Raw genomic sequence first — 17,118 nt, 5'->3', positions numbered from 1 at the left:
CTTCTACGTGACTTTACCGATAAAACAAAGAATATAACTTTAATTTGAGCAAATATTCTTACATTTGTAATATACTGATGGCACGTGGTGAAATATCAGAATCTGATTTTTTTATTTATCCTGGAAAAAATCCGATGAGCTATGCTCGTTTTCACAGATTCCCAGGAGGGCCAGGTCAGAAAAAAAACCCATCGACTATTTGACCATACTTCGCCAGGCTGGTCAAAAACCGGTTGGTTAAAGTGGGAAGCAAATACATTGGTGGGGGGGGGGGAGCATGGAAGTATAGTACAATCAGTGGTTTAAATATGTTAGTTGGGGTGGGTTGGATGTGGTTACTGATCTTTCCTTCCTCCACATATCCGATCAGCACGGTTGTCTACGTAGGGTGGGAAAAAAGTTTGACATACAAAGATCCCCCGTAGAGGTTTACCAGACTGTTAGCGAGCAGCTATGAAGGCCGGCCACGGCACACGAGAGGGTGGATGGCCAACACCACGCCCGGCCAACACCACGCCTGGCCGCCTTTGTCTGCCCAGTAGCGATGTTTACACACACTGTACCAGGTCCTCATGAGACTGAGTCGACCTAGGGGAGGCCCAGGACCGGCTCAAATAATCGTCATCGGTGTTATCCGTGAGCGGGAATCGAACTTGGGTCGTTGGATTCATTGCGTAGCGCGCTAACCTCTACGCAACCGCTCCGCGCATACACAGCATGCACATACGTACACACACACGCGCACACACACACAGTGAGAAGGTTCATATGTTGATGGTTATTTCTTCAGCTTCACGAGTGAGACCCGGCCTCATGACCAGCAGCCACTGCAGAGGACAACGCACTTTTGCTGCTCGACCCCTCCGATGTCGACCACGGATCCCGTGAACAAATAACTGCAGGCCGTGCCGGGCGGACAGGATGCCCTGCACTTACTGGGAGAAGAGGCGGCAAAGTGGCTCTGTGGCTATGTGGACTGACGTCCACTCAAATACCTGTCTTTTATTAATCGATGTTTTGTCAATGTATCTGGTGTTTTGACGGTCGCGTGAAATTGCATTCACTAAAAAAATAAACTGATAAAAGCTGTTCAGAGCAATGGGGGTCGACAATGCAAATTAATGTACCACAATAACACCCAGGATTAGGGCGGTTGGCTATGTACGGTGCAAAAGAAGTTCAATATACATAAACACACAGAGCAAAGATGCCCAGTCCAGTGACGTGATGCCAGGGACTCCTAGTGGACGATATGTAGATGTGGCCTAAGCTAAAACAATATTAAGAGTTCATAACAACACTATCGCGTGGGACCCGGCTTCTGCAAAATCTTAGGAGTCCAGCTGATTCTGGTCTCCTCATCATTCCAAAGACTGTGGATGACGTCGTTCTACGGCAGACGGATCTTCCTGCAGCCAAGCTTCGCGATTGTAGAATCTCCTTCCTCGGTCCGTTCGGGGTTCCGAGTTGGTGTCACTTTATAAATTACTATCTGAAAACTCACCTATTTGGACTTACCTCCCTGTAACCTGAGCTTTAAAAAACACTATCCTGCAATTATTATTATTCTCTTTGATCATAGTTCATGTTATTGGAATTTCGAGTTGCCATTGACATTGTTATCAGCTATTTCACTTAGATTTAGAATTATGAGTGTAGTTGTATTTTTATGTCCAGTGCACCGAGATACTTCAATATGAAAAGGCGATGTATAAAATTGGTTATTATAATAATATGTATTTCCAAATACAGTGAGGGAAAAAAGTATTTGATCCCCTGCTGATTTTGTACGTTTGCTCACTGACTAAGAAATGATCAGTCTATAATTTTAATGGTAGGTTTATTTGAACGGTGAGAGACAGAATAACAACAACAAAATCCAGAAAAACGAATGTCAAAAATGTTATAAATTGATTTGCATATTAATGAGGGAAATAAGTATTTGACCCCCTCTCAGAAAGATTTATGGCTCCCAGGTGTCTTTTATACAGGTAACGAGCTGAGATTAGGAGCACACTCTTAACGGGAGTGCTCCTAATCTCAGCTTGTTACTGTATAAAAGGCACCTGTCCACAGACGCAATCAATCAATTAGATTCCAAACTCTCCACCACGGCCAAGACCAAAGAGCTCTCCAAGGATGTCAGGGACAAGATTGTAGACCGACACAAGGCTGGAATGGGCTACAAGACCAGTGGCAAGCAGCTTGGTGAGAAGTTGACAACAGTTGGTGCGATTATTCGCAAATGGAAGAAACACAAAAGAACTGTCAATCTCCCTCGGCCTGGGGCTCGTGCAAGATCTCACCTCGTGGAGTTGCAATGATCATGAGAACGGTGAGGAATCAGCCCAGAACTACACGGGAGGTTCTTGTCAATAATCTCAAGGCAGCTGGGACCATAGTCACCAAGAAAACAATTGGTAACACACTATGCCGTGAAGGACTGAAATCCTGCAGTGCCCGCAAGGTCCCCCTGCTCAAGAAAGCACATATACATGCCCGTCTGAAGTTTGCCAATGAACATCTGAATGATTCAGAGGACAACTTGGTGAAAGTGTGTGTTGTGGTCAGATGAGACCAAAATGGAGCTCTTTGGCATCAACTCAACTCGCCGTGTTTGGAGGAGGAGGAATGCTGCCTATGACCCCAAGAACGCCATCCCCACCGTCAAACATGGACGTGGAAACATTATGCTTTGTGGGTGGATTTCTGCTAAGGGGACAGGACAACTTCACCGCATCAAAGGGACGATGGACGGGGCCATGTACCGTCAAATCTTGGGTGAGAACCTCCTTCTCTCAGCCAGGGCATTGAAAATGGGTCGTGTATGGGTATTCCAGCATGACAATGACCCAAAACACACGGCCAAGGCAACAAAGGAGTGGCTCAAGAAGAAGCACATTAAGGTCCTGGAGTGGCCTAGCCAGTCTCCAGACCTTAATCACATAGAAAATCTGTGGAGGGAGCTGAAGGTTCGAGTTGCCAAACGTCAACCTCGAAACTTTAATGACTTGGAGAAGATCTGCAAAGAGGAGTGGGACAAAATCCCTCCTGAGATGTGTGCAAACCTGGTGGCCAACTACAAGAAACGTCTGACCTCTGTGATTGACAACAAGGGTTTTGCCACCAAGTACTAAGTCATGTTTTGCAGAGGAGTCAAACACTTATTTCCCTCATTAAAATGCAAATCAATTTATAACATTTTTGACATGCGTTTTTCTGATTTTTGTTGTTGTTATCCTGTCTCTTACTGTTCAAATGAGCATACCATTAAAATTATAGACTGATCATTTCTTTGTCAGTGGGCAAACGTACAAAATCAGCAGGGGATCAAATAATTTTTTCCCTCACTGTATGAGCCCATTCGATGACCGGATCACAAATAATATATGCGCCTAATCTCATCAGATCTTGGAAGCTAAGCAGCTTTCAGCTTGGATAGTGCTTGGATGGATGGACCGCCACGCCTAAAGTGATTGTCACCCAACAAACTCACTCTCGTTAACGTAAAAACAACGCGCTATGAAGAAGGGCCATTGCCTGAAACGTCGCCGATTACATGTGCTTATTTTAAGGCCACACAGTATTGGTGATGAGTGAGTTCAGCTTTTGCTTTTTTTTTCATTTTGCCTGTGCACCACTGCCAACGAAGCAGCAGCATCACCACCACCACCACACAATGTGCCCTACCCAGGGTCACCCTCGAAAGAAACAACGTCACGACGGGACACTCACCAACAACGGTGAGCATCTCGATCTGCTCCAAGCTGTACGCGGCATCTTCGCTCGCCCCGGGGCTCTCAGGGCGTTGCGCCGATGCCGTCCCTCCTGCCGCCTTCTCGTCCGTCTCGCCCGCTGCTCCCGTCTTGTCGACCGCCGTCTCCGCCATCGTCCGCGTCTCCTTTCGGCTTTAACCGCACACAGCCGTGAAGTCCGACCCCCACAGCGTCGTCGCCCGCGGAACCCGCCCCCGATCAAACGCTTCGCCCTCCTCGTCTCTCAATGGCGAAGCTTCACGATTCTGTAGTGAGTCCGCTCAACCGATTCATTCACCTGCACGGCACCCAGCTATCCCGCGAGTCCGCCACTCGACCTTTCACGCCGACAATCGGAGTGCAGGCCCACTACTGCGGTCGCATATCCACCTGCCCTGCCTGGATGTTCAAGGTTCAGGCTTATTGCTCACGTGAGAGTGACTAAAAATTGCGATCAATGGGATTATTAGAAGAGCCACAACAAACAACAACTCAGTCGAATTGCTTCATCATTGCAACGGCATGCACATTCTAAGTCCGTGCGACACACTTCTCTAAAGCAAGCGAGCATCGTCGGTGTGCTGTAACCTTGGCGTCAGTCACTCCTACACACACACACACCGCCGCCGCCAGGACTGTTGTTAGTAACAGTTTTATTGCTAATGATCAACGTGAGAGAGAGAGAGAGCAAAGGGGGGGGGGGAGAAGGCAAGAGAGCGATGAAGAGAAGCAAAATAAATAAAGCGGGCTGAGGTCATAGACCGCAACGTTGTGTTGTGGCTTTTTATTGGCCCACCTGATGCCCCCTTTCAATGGAATACCGCGAAATAACAAGCCTCGCCAATCGGAGGCCACCCACTGCCTCCCTTAAAAGGTCACCGGTAGATCACACGCGGCCTATATAAAAAGGCTCGGCGTGAACGTCTCCACGTGCTTTCATTAATTAATTCTTTTAAAGCGGTCCTTTAATATCGCTGTCCACCCAAGTTTGAAAGCCTCGACGCATTATCCGTCTCTCACAAATGAATTGATTATTTATATGTATTAAAAAAAAACTATGAAAGTCGTATTAAAAAAGAAAAAATCGACCGATATTGAAAGCATGCACACATAGTGTTACCTGGTAAAATAAAAAAAAAATGGTTTACAAATAGTTTAAACAGCTTTTAAATGGAATTCAAGTGATTTACGGGAGCCTTTAGCCGATCTGGAGATAAAGATTGTCAGTTTCAAACAGCAGAATCGAGACAAAGGGAATGGAATCGCGACATCCGGTGGAACGTCTCAATCAGGTTTTAATGCAACGCAAGAATGTACGGTGGGACAAGAGGATGGGTGTTCAGTTCACGCGAAACAAAACACAAACCCATTAACCCGCAACGGTGCTTAAGACATCCGAAAGAAACGATCTCATTACAATGCAGAGGTGGGATTATTGCAACTTTACCCTTAGAGAAATTAAATCTCAGAGCCTTAAAAAATACAAAAATGCTCTCTCTTCCAGAGTTACGTTTGTCAGATTTTCAACCTCACCAGGGAGGGCAAATAATAACAATTATATACGTCCTTTTGTTAATCCACTTCTGGATCAAGGCCTCCCCATGCCGTGTGAGGCATGGGGGTTATTATCGCGTAGGTCTGAACGGTTTTGTTGTGGATCTCTCCGATGTTTATTGGTAGGGGGCGGGGGGGGGGGGGGGGGTGCCGCACGTTGTTCTGCACGCTGCCATTTCTGCTCCACGAAATGTCAGACGTCGTGAAGAACTGTACGATGCGGTATATCCCAAAACAAAAACCATATCGACGAAGACCCAAGTCGTGGAGAGTTCTTTTTTTCTTTCTCATCATATTACACAAAGCCGGTAATTGTGGATTGGTGAAGTAGAGAGGGGAGATATTTCAGATCAATCCCAACTGATGTCATTTGGTAGCTGAGAGTCAAACTCGACCAGGCTTTCAAAAACAACGCGCGGAATCAACTGCACCACTTCGTTTACAACATCATCGTCGTTATTATTTTGGTGGCAATTCATTTTTGTCCACGATTCTGTACGATGGAATAACGTGTGCTTAAAATTAAATACGAGCTAAATGTTGAGTCATGTTCGTAAAAAAAAAAATTACAAAAATGTGAGATTAATAATCATTTAGCTTCGGGTCACTACCACGAGTTGTAAAAATAACCCGTCATTACTTTTGATAGTATCATAAGGAGATGCCCAAGTTGACTCCACCCAAACAGTTAGATTCAAGCGAGATGCAAATTGGCATCAACAAAGTGCAGCAAATTGAGAATATATGCATTGCTTTTTCCTCTTCGGTGTCTCTCCACACCAAAACAGAAGCGTGCAAAAAAAGTGCCTTTTGCCATCAATAAATATACGTCACGTCAGCAAAAGCAAATCGCAAAACGGAATAACGCAGTCTAGTAATGCACCCATTAAAAATAATTAAACGAGGATCGTGCTCACAACATATTGCACCGGTTTGGTTATAACAGCCCTGCTCTAACCCCAACTCACAGCCGTCTCGGGCTACTGTCAGTTTACATTTGAACGATACCACTCGGTACACACGGTACACTTTGAATTCAGTGCGAGCATTTTTACCATTTTTGTTTGTTGCTGCCAAGGATTTTTTTTTTTGGTTACAGGAGGCTGCCGAAACAAAACGTGGCAGGGAGGAGGGGGAAGCTCCACAAGACGGCATTATACTGAAAAGTGGTCATTTTTAAATACATTTTCCCCCCACCCCCGTCTCTGTTTTCTTTAAGTTTGCAAAACAACTGCGGGCAAGAAAACAACAACAATCTAGCGAGGTCCAAAAAGCACAGTGGTATGGGAGTGGGGATGGGGGGGGGGGGCAGCACATGTGCCGAATGTGTGCTACTCACCGTAGCCCGGCACGATACAGAAATCATGCCGAAGTCACAACGGATCTTCCGAGGCAAATCCTCGGCCGAGCTCCCGCGAGCTGTAACCGCTCGCAAGTTAAATCGGCACTCAAGGGTTGCACGGCGTACATTTTTGCACGTTAGGGTCGCGCGATATAAAATTCGTTGTGCCCATAGCTTCGCGCATTTTGCTTCACGAATTCACGAGTGCGAGTTTGCTCCCCGTTGAACTCCCGGTATGAATTGAGGTTCGCTTAAAAAAATCATGCCTTCGGCTGCAGTTCGCGCGACGAAACCCTCGCCGCAGAGTATTTTCAAATCACTGGATGATGTTTACAACCTATAAGACGCCAGTAACGCACTCTAACAGTTACGCAATAAATAAATAAACATATAACCACATCATGCTGTCGTTTACTTCGGGAAAATGTCTTTGCAAGAGCACTAACGTGATGGATAATAGCGACTACGGCATTGTATCGTGCCCACCCTTCAAACATTCACCATTCCTTCGCATGGCTCCCTTGCCCCTCCCCACCCACGCAGCCAACGAAAGCAAACACAATTCTGCCCGTCTGCCCACACCAATAAAGACAAAGAGAAAGCTCACCCGCACGCAACCTCTTCAGGCTTTTGGGAGGCGGTGCGGTGGTGGGGGGGGGGGGGCAAACGCTGTTAAGCGAGCGCTTACGAAGGGGGGCAAAGGCGCACGACGAGATGAGCGGCGTTGCGACATCGAGGAGGGTTGACATCGGCACCCACCCCACAAACACCACCACTGCACCTCGCGCACTCACCCCCCCCACCACCCCCACCCCCACCCCCACCACCACCCCCCACCACCCCCCCCACCGTTAGTACCGGGCAATGGAGAATCCGATGGCCAGGCTGTCGTTCTCGGCGAACAGCCGGGCGACCTCCTGGCCGAAGAAGAGGCCATCTTTGTCGGCGATGACCCTCGCGACGCCGTCCCTCAGAGGCCGCGGCGTCGCCTCGTAGCTCAACCTGCGGCGACGGGCGAGCGAGCACGAGGTCAACCGGTTGGGGCTCCACCTTGTTAGTTGTGACCCGTGCCCACTGTGCCTCAATGCTTGCTGGCCGTGATCGCTTTTCGAGGACACAGGGCAGTCATCAATAAATGATGAAATAAAAGTTTCGGGGAGCACCCCTGCGTTGCTTTCCTTGGTTCCACCGCGAGATCCTCCCTTGCGTTGGCTGCGACACGACTCGCTTTCTCTCCCAACCACGGCCACGTGGACACTATAACTTTCTGCGGGGGTGACGAGGTTCTGTTTATTCGTAAGGCTCCCGGCACATAGATACGCCAACGGACCTGTAATATCGATCCCAAGGGAATATTGTCCAGTGGTCACGTGGCTCTGGCAATCGAATCACGTGTCTGACTAACCTGCATTTGACGAAGGGCATGACTTAACGTACCGCCCATCTATCCCAAACCAACATTGACGAGGTTTAGCACCCACAAATTATACTGTAGTGCGAATATATTCACAATTTTATTGGTAACAACCACACTGGTTACATTAGGGACTCTTAAAGTTAGGCGGGTGACGTTTTACATTAATGTGCAAAGGGACAGAAAATAATATTAAATTATTGTTATTTTTTTCTCTTCTTCTAAATAATGGGGAAGTATTCGTGGAAAAAAAAGTCTCAGCAACAAGAGTTTTTTGCGATTCCCCCACTCCCCAACCTTTACAGACCGATGGACAAAGCCACCAAAGCGTTCATGCACTCAACCCAAGGTGCAAAGCAGCTACAAAAGTTAAAAACGTAGGTTTCAACGATGCCCACCTGCGGTGATGCGAGCTTCCAAGCTCCACGCGGTATGTGAAGGATGGAGCCAGGTGGCCGGGCCCCACTAGCAGCAGGCAGGTCGCAAATCGAACCTCCTGCGACACAGTGCGCTTCTCGAGGACCAGGAGGAATTGGTGGCCCAGGCACACCTAGAACCAAGGCGCGGGGGGGGTTGGGGGGAGGCACAAAAGCGTCTTGTAATTCAGTTTCAGTACTGGGTTTTCAATCAGGCAGGATATTTTATTTTTAGCTTTGTTCCAAAAGCGTCTGGCTTTGCGTGCTACGATTTATGCATTGATTTTTAAGTAGCCTTACCAAGATGTGTGCTTGGGTGGGGAAGAAGGCACAATACATCTGGACTTCATTTACAGTACTGGGTTTTCAATATCAGAATCAGAATATGTATTTGTACTGGAGGAATGCAATGCCCCTTCTGGACACCACAGATGTCCAGAAGAGGCACAGCGTCAGACGTTACAACGACAAACAACAAGCAATACAAAGACAAAACAGGAGTTCAAAGTCTAGGAGAGGTAAGCAAATCACTTGAAAAATAAAACTTCATTATTTTTATTTTAACAGAAAAAGCCCACCGAGCTACGTAGCCTCTTTTTCAGCCGCAATCTGGCCACAAATGACAGCTCAACGAAGTAGCTTATCACGTGGAAATTTATAGCAGCCAAATAATCAAAAACAAATGTCGCATTTTGACTCAAAAAATATCTGGCTTTGTTTTGGCTACTAATAGCATTGTGTGCTACAATGTATGCATTGATTTTAAGTTGCTTTCCAATTATAAAGGGTATGGAACCCACCACATGTAGATTATTTAACAGTGGAATTTGGAGAATAATTGATTTGATAGAATACAATTTGGTGGCTCACACAAACTAAAAATGGGGACGAAGCCACAAGATACTGGATCTGGATTTTAGACTTGCTGGGTGTCTAATAAGTGGGATAAAATTTCAGTTTACTGGAATCAGAATGTGTTCGTGAAACTCGAAATAACTTAACCGTTTTTCGGAAATGAAATCTTTTTATATAGCATCATGAATGTACTCATCCGACAATAGAGAACACTTGATTTATTATGTACAAGTAGGAAAATAAAACTAACAAAAATGTTGAAAACAAGCACATTTCATTTGTATAAAAGTCTGTTGTGAAGATGGCTAGACGACCAGAGCACAGCTATATTCGAAAACCACTGGAGTTGTGCACTTGTAAATCCAGATTGAAAATTAATTTCCTAAACTGCTGTGATTATTTTGCGGGTCCTTCCCGCCGCACCTCCGATTAGGACTGTAGGCTATGTACGGTGCGAAAGACGTTCAATATACATACATAAATACGTAATAAATGAAGCAAATCGGGATATGGGCCTTGTGGCTGGACTAATAATTCCCAGCAGCATTTGCTTGAGGTGCCAAACTCTTGTTAGAACTGTTGCGACGTTCGGATAATTATCAGCCTGTTAAACATTTCTATGATATTCAACAGGACTGCTACTCGTAAAACTACACTATTAATTAAACTACACTATTAAATATTCTTAGCTCTTTCGGTAAAGTCACGTTGAAGGGAAATAAACGGTCATCAACAGGTGACCGTTTGTGTTATGGTCGAAACGTCGTGAGAATTTGTTTTATTGTTTTATATATATTTTATTATTTTATTCTTTCCCTTCAACGTGACTTTACCGAAAGAGCTAAGAATATATATGAATTACTGCAGTCACGAAAGCTTTAAATCAAAATTTACACTTTTAAAGTTCAACATACATACGTACGTACACCCGCCGACCCAAGGACCATCCGTCGGGCCAATACCTGGACCATGAGCCAGAATGTGGGCGGCGGTCGCTCTAGGTTGGTCGCCTGGAAGAGGACGTCTGTGCCGCGCAGGTGCGGCACGCTGGGGTGAGCATGCGCCAGGTGTGGAAGCACACCACGCAGGGAGCCCTGCCAGGGGCAGGCGGTGAGGCCAGGGCAGGGGCACGGGTAGGGCCTGAAGACGCACCGATTATCGTGGGGTCTCCCGTGGCACACGGAGAACGTCAGAGGGCGAGCCGTTCCGGAAAACTGCCCAGGGAAAAGCGGCGTCATGATCAGAATCAGAATGTGTATTTCTCCTGTGAGATGAATCCAATGAGCATTCGAAGGTCTTTGTCACAGATTTCAAGTAGGGTCACGTGGGTCAGAACGTTACAACAACAAATCATACAAATACACGAGAGTGCAGAGTATAGGCAAGGTAAACAAATCACTTCCAAAGAAAAACACAAATAAAAGCAAGCAATTTTTTGTTTAATCTTACCAAGTAAAGCCCAGCACGATATCAGCTTCTTTTTCAGAAGGGACCTGGCCACAAATGATAGCTCAACGTAGTGGCATATCATGTGGACATGTATAGCAGTCAAATAATCAAAATAATTACCACCAGCAGCAATGGCAATGAGCAGCCTCAAAACTAGTAGGTATACATTCGGGATGCTCTCCCGATTTTTTTTTCAAAAGAAATCTGAAAATTGGGTATTGCTCTGAAATTTTGGATTGATCGGGAAATATAACGGCACAGGAAGTGATGTCATTTGAAGTGCCACTTCCCTTGCATTTTGCACAACTGCCGCCACGTGACATTTTTCAGACGAAAATTCCTAAAATATAAAAAACACGTTTATATTGTAATTATTGTTGTCATAAGTTGTTTTGGTTAAACATGTGCAATGATTAATATTTAACAAAATTACAAATATTAAATTTAGCAAAACAATTACGGTTATTTAAAGTCGTCATTTTAAATTACAATATTAGACGTTACCCTTTTTGGCAATAAAAACAGGTTAAGATATTCAAACACCGAATAGAAACCCTTTGCAAGGAATAAAGTCTGCGTTAACCACACAGTACTTGTGGTGAACATGCAAACAAACATGCTCTGATAATATATGCATCGTCTTTGAAACGGATTGGCCAGCACAATATACGTTTGACGGTGTTTCAATTCTTTTTCACGAGCCGTTTCTAGAATATTTTATTTATTTATTCAAGAAAGCCTGCCTTGTCCCCAAGACTTTCATGATAATCCTGAACGAAGATATTTTGGCCAATCCAAATGATAAAGTCCACGACCTCTCTGCATGGCTTATGTGCTGTGAAGGAGGGCCATTGCCCGAACCGTCGCCAAATTAATGTTGTCATTTCAAGGAGGTGTTATTGACGATTTATTAATACGCGCTTGGGTACAACACTGCCAATGCATTGTCACCAATGCATTGAAATATTGTAGAGTACTGCCCTCCTCTGGCGAAAGGGCTGCACTTATTTTACAATTATATTGACACAAACAGGGCATCATCTTTGGTTCTTTCGGTAAAGTCACGTAGAATGAGAATGAAATAATAAAAAAAAGACAATAAAATTATCACGACGTTTCGATCGCAACACAAGCAACCGTCATCAGGTGAAACAAACACAGCAGGCGAACTGCCGACGTAGGAGAAAGAGATGCTGCAACAAGAGGTTATATTGGCTTTTGGTGGGCCGAGCTAGAGAAGGCATTTGAATGTCAATGTGAGGCTCCAGTAACCGGAGGTTTTGCCACATGAGAAGATTAGCATGCCAATGTCAGAGAACCGGGCAAAAGGAGAAAAAAAGTCCGGAAGAGCAAGAGATACACATGGCGGGAGAGAGAGAGACACACACAAAGAGACACATACAGAGAGACACACGGTACCCTGTGCCTGACACCATTGCAACCATTGAAGACTTGGTCAAACAGGGACTGAATTCTGATGTGCCAACTTTGGTGAGGCACTGCCTTACCAATACCCAAACAGGGCAGGCGAGGCAGCCAGCAAAAGCAACACACATCACCTTGCACGAGAAGCAGAGTCCCAAATTGCCCCTTGCAAAGCCGGGGAAAGTCTTCACGGCCAGCAGACCCGGTGCTGCTGATGAAGCTGGAGCCGACGCTGCTGACGATCTTGATGATGTTGCTGCTGCTGTCGATGCTGGATTTGAAGTTGCTGATGATGCCGATGCCGGCGATGCTCCCGATGCTCCTGCAGCTGGTGACGATGCCGCCGCTTCGAACCTCGCAGAACCACTTCGGCCAGATTCCGTGGCCGCACCACCGACCCCACCCATAGCTTCCAAGTCATCGGATTGCGCCGTTCCCCGACCGAGGACAGGACGGTCTCTGTCGTCCCACGGTTGAAATCTGGTCTGCGGAGCTAGGTTGCGGTGGCGACGGCAGCTGTTGTTGTTGCTGCTGTGTGGTGGTTGTTGCTGCTGTTGTTGTGGTGGTGGTTGTTGTTGTTGGGGCGCATCATAAGGCAAAGCGGAGATTGAATTTTCCGCGCTGCTGCTGCTGCTACCACCATCAGCACGCCGCCGCCGCCACCGCCTCCCACCTGACATTGGTGACGTCACTCACAGGTGCGCGCCCGGTGGGATGCGGGCGGTCTCTTAATAAAGGCGACTGTGCGGCCAATCAGCGACGAGAACGAGCATGCGTGTGTGTCTGTGTGTGTGTCTGTATGTGTGTGTGTGTCTGTACGTGGGGAGCGATAGTGTAACGGTTAGCGCGCTGCGCTATGAACCTGGCGATCCGGGTTCGATTCCCGCTCACGGCCAACACCAGTGACGATTATCTGAACCGGTCCCGGGCCTCCCCTAGGTCGACTCAGCCTCAAATGAATACCTGGTGCGGTGTGTAAACTTTGCCACTAGGGAGACAAAGGCGGTCGGGCGTGGTGCTGGCCACCCACTCTCTCGTGTACCGTTCCGGCCTTCATAGGTGCTCGCTAACAGCACTTGCCCCTACAGTCTGTTAAGGCTATATGGGGAATCTTTGGTGTGTCTGTACGTGCAACTCATGGCGTCTGTGAACACCACAGTGGCTAAACGGGGGCTCTTTTGAAGGTTTACCAGGGGCTGGTAAACCTTCAAAAAATTACCACGAAACCACGACTTAAATATATAACTAATAAGCTTGTGCCGGAGGCCCCGTCAATGACGTCTCCTGCCAACCCCCAGGAGATTGAATCTCTACCCTCGGGGCTCCTCCAGAAACAACGAAAAGCCACTTCGTGTGGCCACGTGGAATGTTCGAACGCTCACTGCGGAGGAGAGGCTGCCACTGCTCTGTTGAGAGCTGGACCGGTACCGCCTGGATCTCTGTGGCATTCAGGAGGTCCGGTGGACCGGTTCTGGTGCCTGCCACCATGAGGGGTGGACAGTCCTCTACTACGGGGCAGCAGACTGCCAAACAACAGGATGTGGCTCTTATTTTGAACAAAAGAATGAAGGGTGCGTGGGAGCGTGGCATTGAGGTGTGGAAAGCTGTAAGCCCCAGGCTACTTTGGGCTCGCCTTCCCATCAACCGGAGGCGAGGAGTGGTGGTCGTGGTTACTTATGCCCCCACCGAAGACGAACATCCGTGGAGGGATGCAGGCAAAGCCGATGAGTCAGATGCCTTCTATGACCTCCTGTCACAGGTGCTGGCTAAAGTGGCCCCTCGGGATAGAGTCATCTAGTTGGGTGACTTCAATGCCCGAGTTGGTCATGATGCTGGCACCTGGTCTGGAGTGATTGGAGGGCATGGGCCAGATCAGCTCAATAACAACGGTAGGAGGCTGCTAGATTTTTGTGCAGCCCATGGGCTTGTAATTACCAACACGCTGTTCCGGTATCGGCGCATCCACACAACATCATGGATGCATGCCGGGTCCAAGCAAGAACATCTGCTGGACTACAAAGTGACGGACCAGCGGATGCGAGCCCATGTCCTTGACACCAGGACCTACCGTGGAGCTGATCTGCCCTCTGACCATTGACTAGTCATCTGTAAGATGCGCCTGCCATTCTTCCACTCTGGTGGTGGGTGTACACCCAGGACCCCATTCCAACCCAAAGTGGCCTGGTCTCAGTTAGCTGATGAAAGTTGCAAGCGAGAATTTCATCATCGCTTGCGGCTGGGGTTGGCATCGTCCCCCACTCCTCCTGATGTCGAGGGTAAATGGGCGAGGTTTAGGACTGTGACACATGCAGCTGCAATGGCTGCTTTGGGTACGCGGTCCAGACCTCTCCAGAGACCCTGGCTGACAGAGGAGGTGTTCAGAATACTTGAGAAAAAGCGACAGGCCCACTGTCATCGGTTACAGAATCCCACGTTAGAGAATGAGGAGGCTTACCGCAGCCTTCGCTCGGAGGTTCGGAGAGCCGTGAGGTGCTGCAAGGATGGGTGGTGGTCGCGGGTTGCTGAGGAGATGGAGCCTGCCTCAGTGGCCCGCGATCACAAATCTCTATTTAACTCCATCAAAAAAGTAACCTGTAGCGCCACACCTATTACCGTCATTAGGGAAAAAAACGGTGTTCCAATCTCCGACCCCCCAGGAACAGGTTTGCAGATTTGCTGAGCATTTCTGTGAGGTCCTGGGGGAGGGGAAACCCCTCAGCCAGGAAAACATCATGGCACAAAGTGGGGATGACCCTGCTGAGGCTGCGGTGCCTCAAATATTGAAATAAATCACCCCCTGTGAGTGGCTGGCTGAGGTGCCATCTGCTGAGGAAGTAGTGAAGGCGATCCGGAGTCTGAGACCAGGAAAGCCACCGGGCAGAGATGATCTCCCAAGCCAAATGCTGAGGGAGGGTGGCGTTTGTGTACAGACTGCCCTATATGACATCATAACAACAGTCTGGACCACTGGACGGGTTCCGCAGGATTGAAGGATGCCCTGGTGGTCCCCCTCTTTAAGAAAGGGGACCGCACAGACTATAACAACTACAGGGGCATCTCACTCCTCAGTGTGCCAGGAAAGGTCCTGGCAAGGATTATTCAACATCGCCTTGCCAGGCACGCTGAGGAGAGGCTTGCGGAGCCCCAATGCAGTTTCAGGAAAGGGTAGTCCTGCACAGATGCCATATTTTCTGTCCGTCTGCATCAGCAGAGGTGTAGGGAATTCCAACAAGACCTACATCTCTGCTTTATTGACCTGGTCAAGGCATATGATACCATCAGCAGGCCTAGGCTCTGGGTTGTTCTTCGTGCTTTTGGAGTCCCTTACCCCCTGCTCGCAATCATTAAGGACCTTCATGATGGTGAGCGGGCCCGGGTAAAACTACGTGGCCGGGAGTCAGAGCCATTCCCTGGACACCTTGGGGTGCGACAGGGATGTCCTCTGGCTCCCACATTATTTAACATCTATTTTGACCACGTACTTCATGAAGCCTTCAAGAGCGGTACCGGGGGAATCTCCATTTGGTACAGATATAATGGGAGGCTGATCGATGGCCAGGTGCGGTCAAGGGATGGCTCTCTATTGCTCAACCACGTTATGTATGCCGATGATTTGGTAATAGCTGCTCATTCAGAGGAGGAATTGGAGACGCTGCTGCTGAGACTGGAGTGTGCCACTAAGAGATGGGGCCTTACCATCAGCCCCACCAAAACTAAGCACCTGCCTGGGTATTTTGTACCATCGGACACTCCACCCCCACAACTCCCAATCTGTGATGGGGCAGTTGTGGAGAGAGTGGAGAGTTTCCCATACCTGGGCAGTGTGCTTATGACCGGCTCCAGTTTGACAGCAGAGGTCTCACTCCGAATCAGTTGAGCGGCAATATCTTTTCATCGGTTGCATAACGCTGTGTGGAAGCTACCTGGTCTGTCGCTCCGCACTAAGCTTCAGGTCTTCTCGGCCACGGTTATTCCCTCCCTTCTTTACGCTTGCGAAACATGGACCCCCTTAATGGAACATCTTCGCCGGTTAGAAGCATTTAGGCTAGCCTGCCTACGATCCATCCTGGGTTTAACCAGGCTGGATTGTGTGAGGAGCTCACAAATCCTTGAAAGATCTGGGCAAGGACCCATCGGTGAGCTCCTCCGGCAGGCAAGGCTGCCTTGGCTGGGTCATGTAGCCCGCATATCCAGCCACCGCATGCCCAAACAGCTTTTGTTCGACCGGATCAAGGGGGCTAGATGGGCGCGGCACGGGCTAGAGAAGAGATGGAGTGATGTGGTACAGGAGGACGTGGAGCTGAGTGGACTTGCCGATGACTGATACCAGCGGTGTCAAGATCAGCCTCTGTGAAGAGGCTCGTGAAGGCCGCTACTGGGCAGTTGGAGGCAGTCGCCCTCCAACAACAACGGAGGGCGGATGAGCGACGGGTGGCTAAAGCACAGCTGGTTGGCACAGTAGGGGGCACAGGTGGTGCATCAGCCAGTGCATCAGCCAGTCATCTCAGTCAGTCGACCCGTGGCACCTGGGTCTGCCCCGTGACCTCCTGCCAGCGGGCGTTCGACACTTCACGTGGCCTCAAGGTGCACATGGCCTGGCACAAGCGTCATAGTGACGTCACCGCCACGTAGTGGCGAATGCCGGTTGTTGTTGTGTCTGTATGTGTGTGTGTCTGTATGTATGTGTGTCTCTATGTGTGTGTCTGTATGTGTGTCTGTATGTGTGTCTGTATGTATGTGTGTCTCTGTATGTGTGTCTGTATGTATGTGTGTCTCTGTATGTGTGTCTGTATGTGTGTCTGTATGTGTGGGGAGCGGTAGTGCAGCGGTTACCGCACTGCGCTATGAACCCGGCGACCCGGGTTCGATTCCTGCTCACGGCCAACACCGGTGACGATTATTCGAACC

General features: G+C 48.3%; 2 protein-coding genes across 2 annotated transcripts in view; both read right to left on the bottom strand.

Annotated features, from left to right (window-relative positions):
* Nucleotides 1-7,460, bottom strand: part of LOC116954517 (cAMP-dependent protein kinase catalytic subunit PRKX-like) — a 39,144-nt gene extending 31,684 nt beyond the window's left edge. The window contains exon 1 of the mRNA XM_032975088.2: nucleotides 3,736-7,460. Coding sequence (XP_032830979.1) covers nucleotides 3,736-3,889 — 154 coding nt within the window. The 5' untranslated portion in view covers nucleotides 3,890-7,460. The remainder of the gene's footprint in view (nucleotides 1-3,735) is intronic.
* Nucleotides 7,461-7,490: 30 nt separating this feature from the next.
* LOC116954542 (uncharacterized) lies at nucleotides 7,491-12,933 on the bottom strand. Its single transcript, XM_032975126.2, has 4 exons — nucleotides 12,345-12,933; nucleotides 10,299-10,550; nucleotides 8,464-8,615; nucleotides 7,491-7,653 (listed from the first exon to the last, which is right to left on the bottom strand). The coding sequence occupies exons 1-4, from the start codon at nucleotides 12,888-12,890 to the stop codon at nucleotides 7,503-7,505; spliced, it is 1,101 nt and encodes a 366-aa protein (XP_032831017.2). The 5' UTR covers nucleotides 12,891-12,933; the 3' UTR covers nucleotides 7,491-7,502.
* Between the last annotated feature and the right edge of the window lie 4,185 nt (nucleotides 12,934-17,118).

This window comes from Petromyzon marinus, chromosome 55, assembly GCF_048934315.1.
Source record: "Petromyzon marinus isolate PM22_M1 ecotype Great Lakes invasive population chromosome 55, UKy_Petmar_22M1.pri1.0, whole genome shotgun sequence".
Classification (NCBI taxonomy): domain Eukaryota; kingdom Metazoa; phylum Chordata; class Hyperoartia; order Petromyzontiformes; family Petromyzontidae; genus Petromyzon; species Petromyzon marinus.
This window is presented reverse-complemented; position numbering and strand designations above follow the sequence as displayed.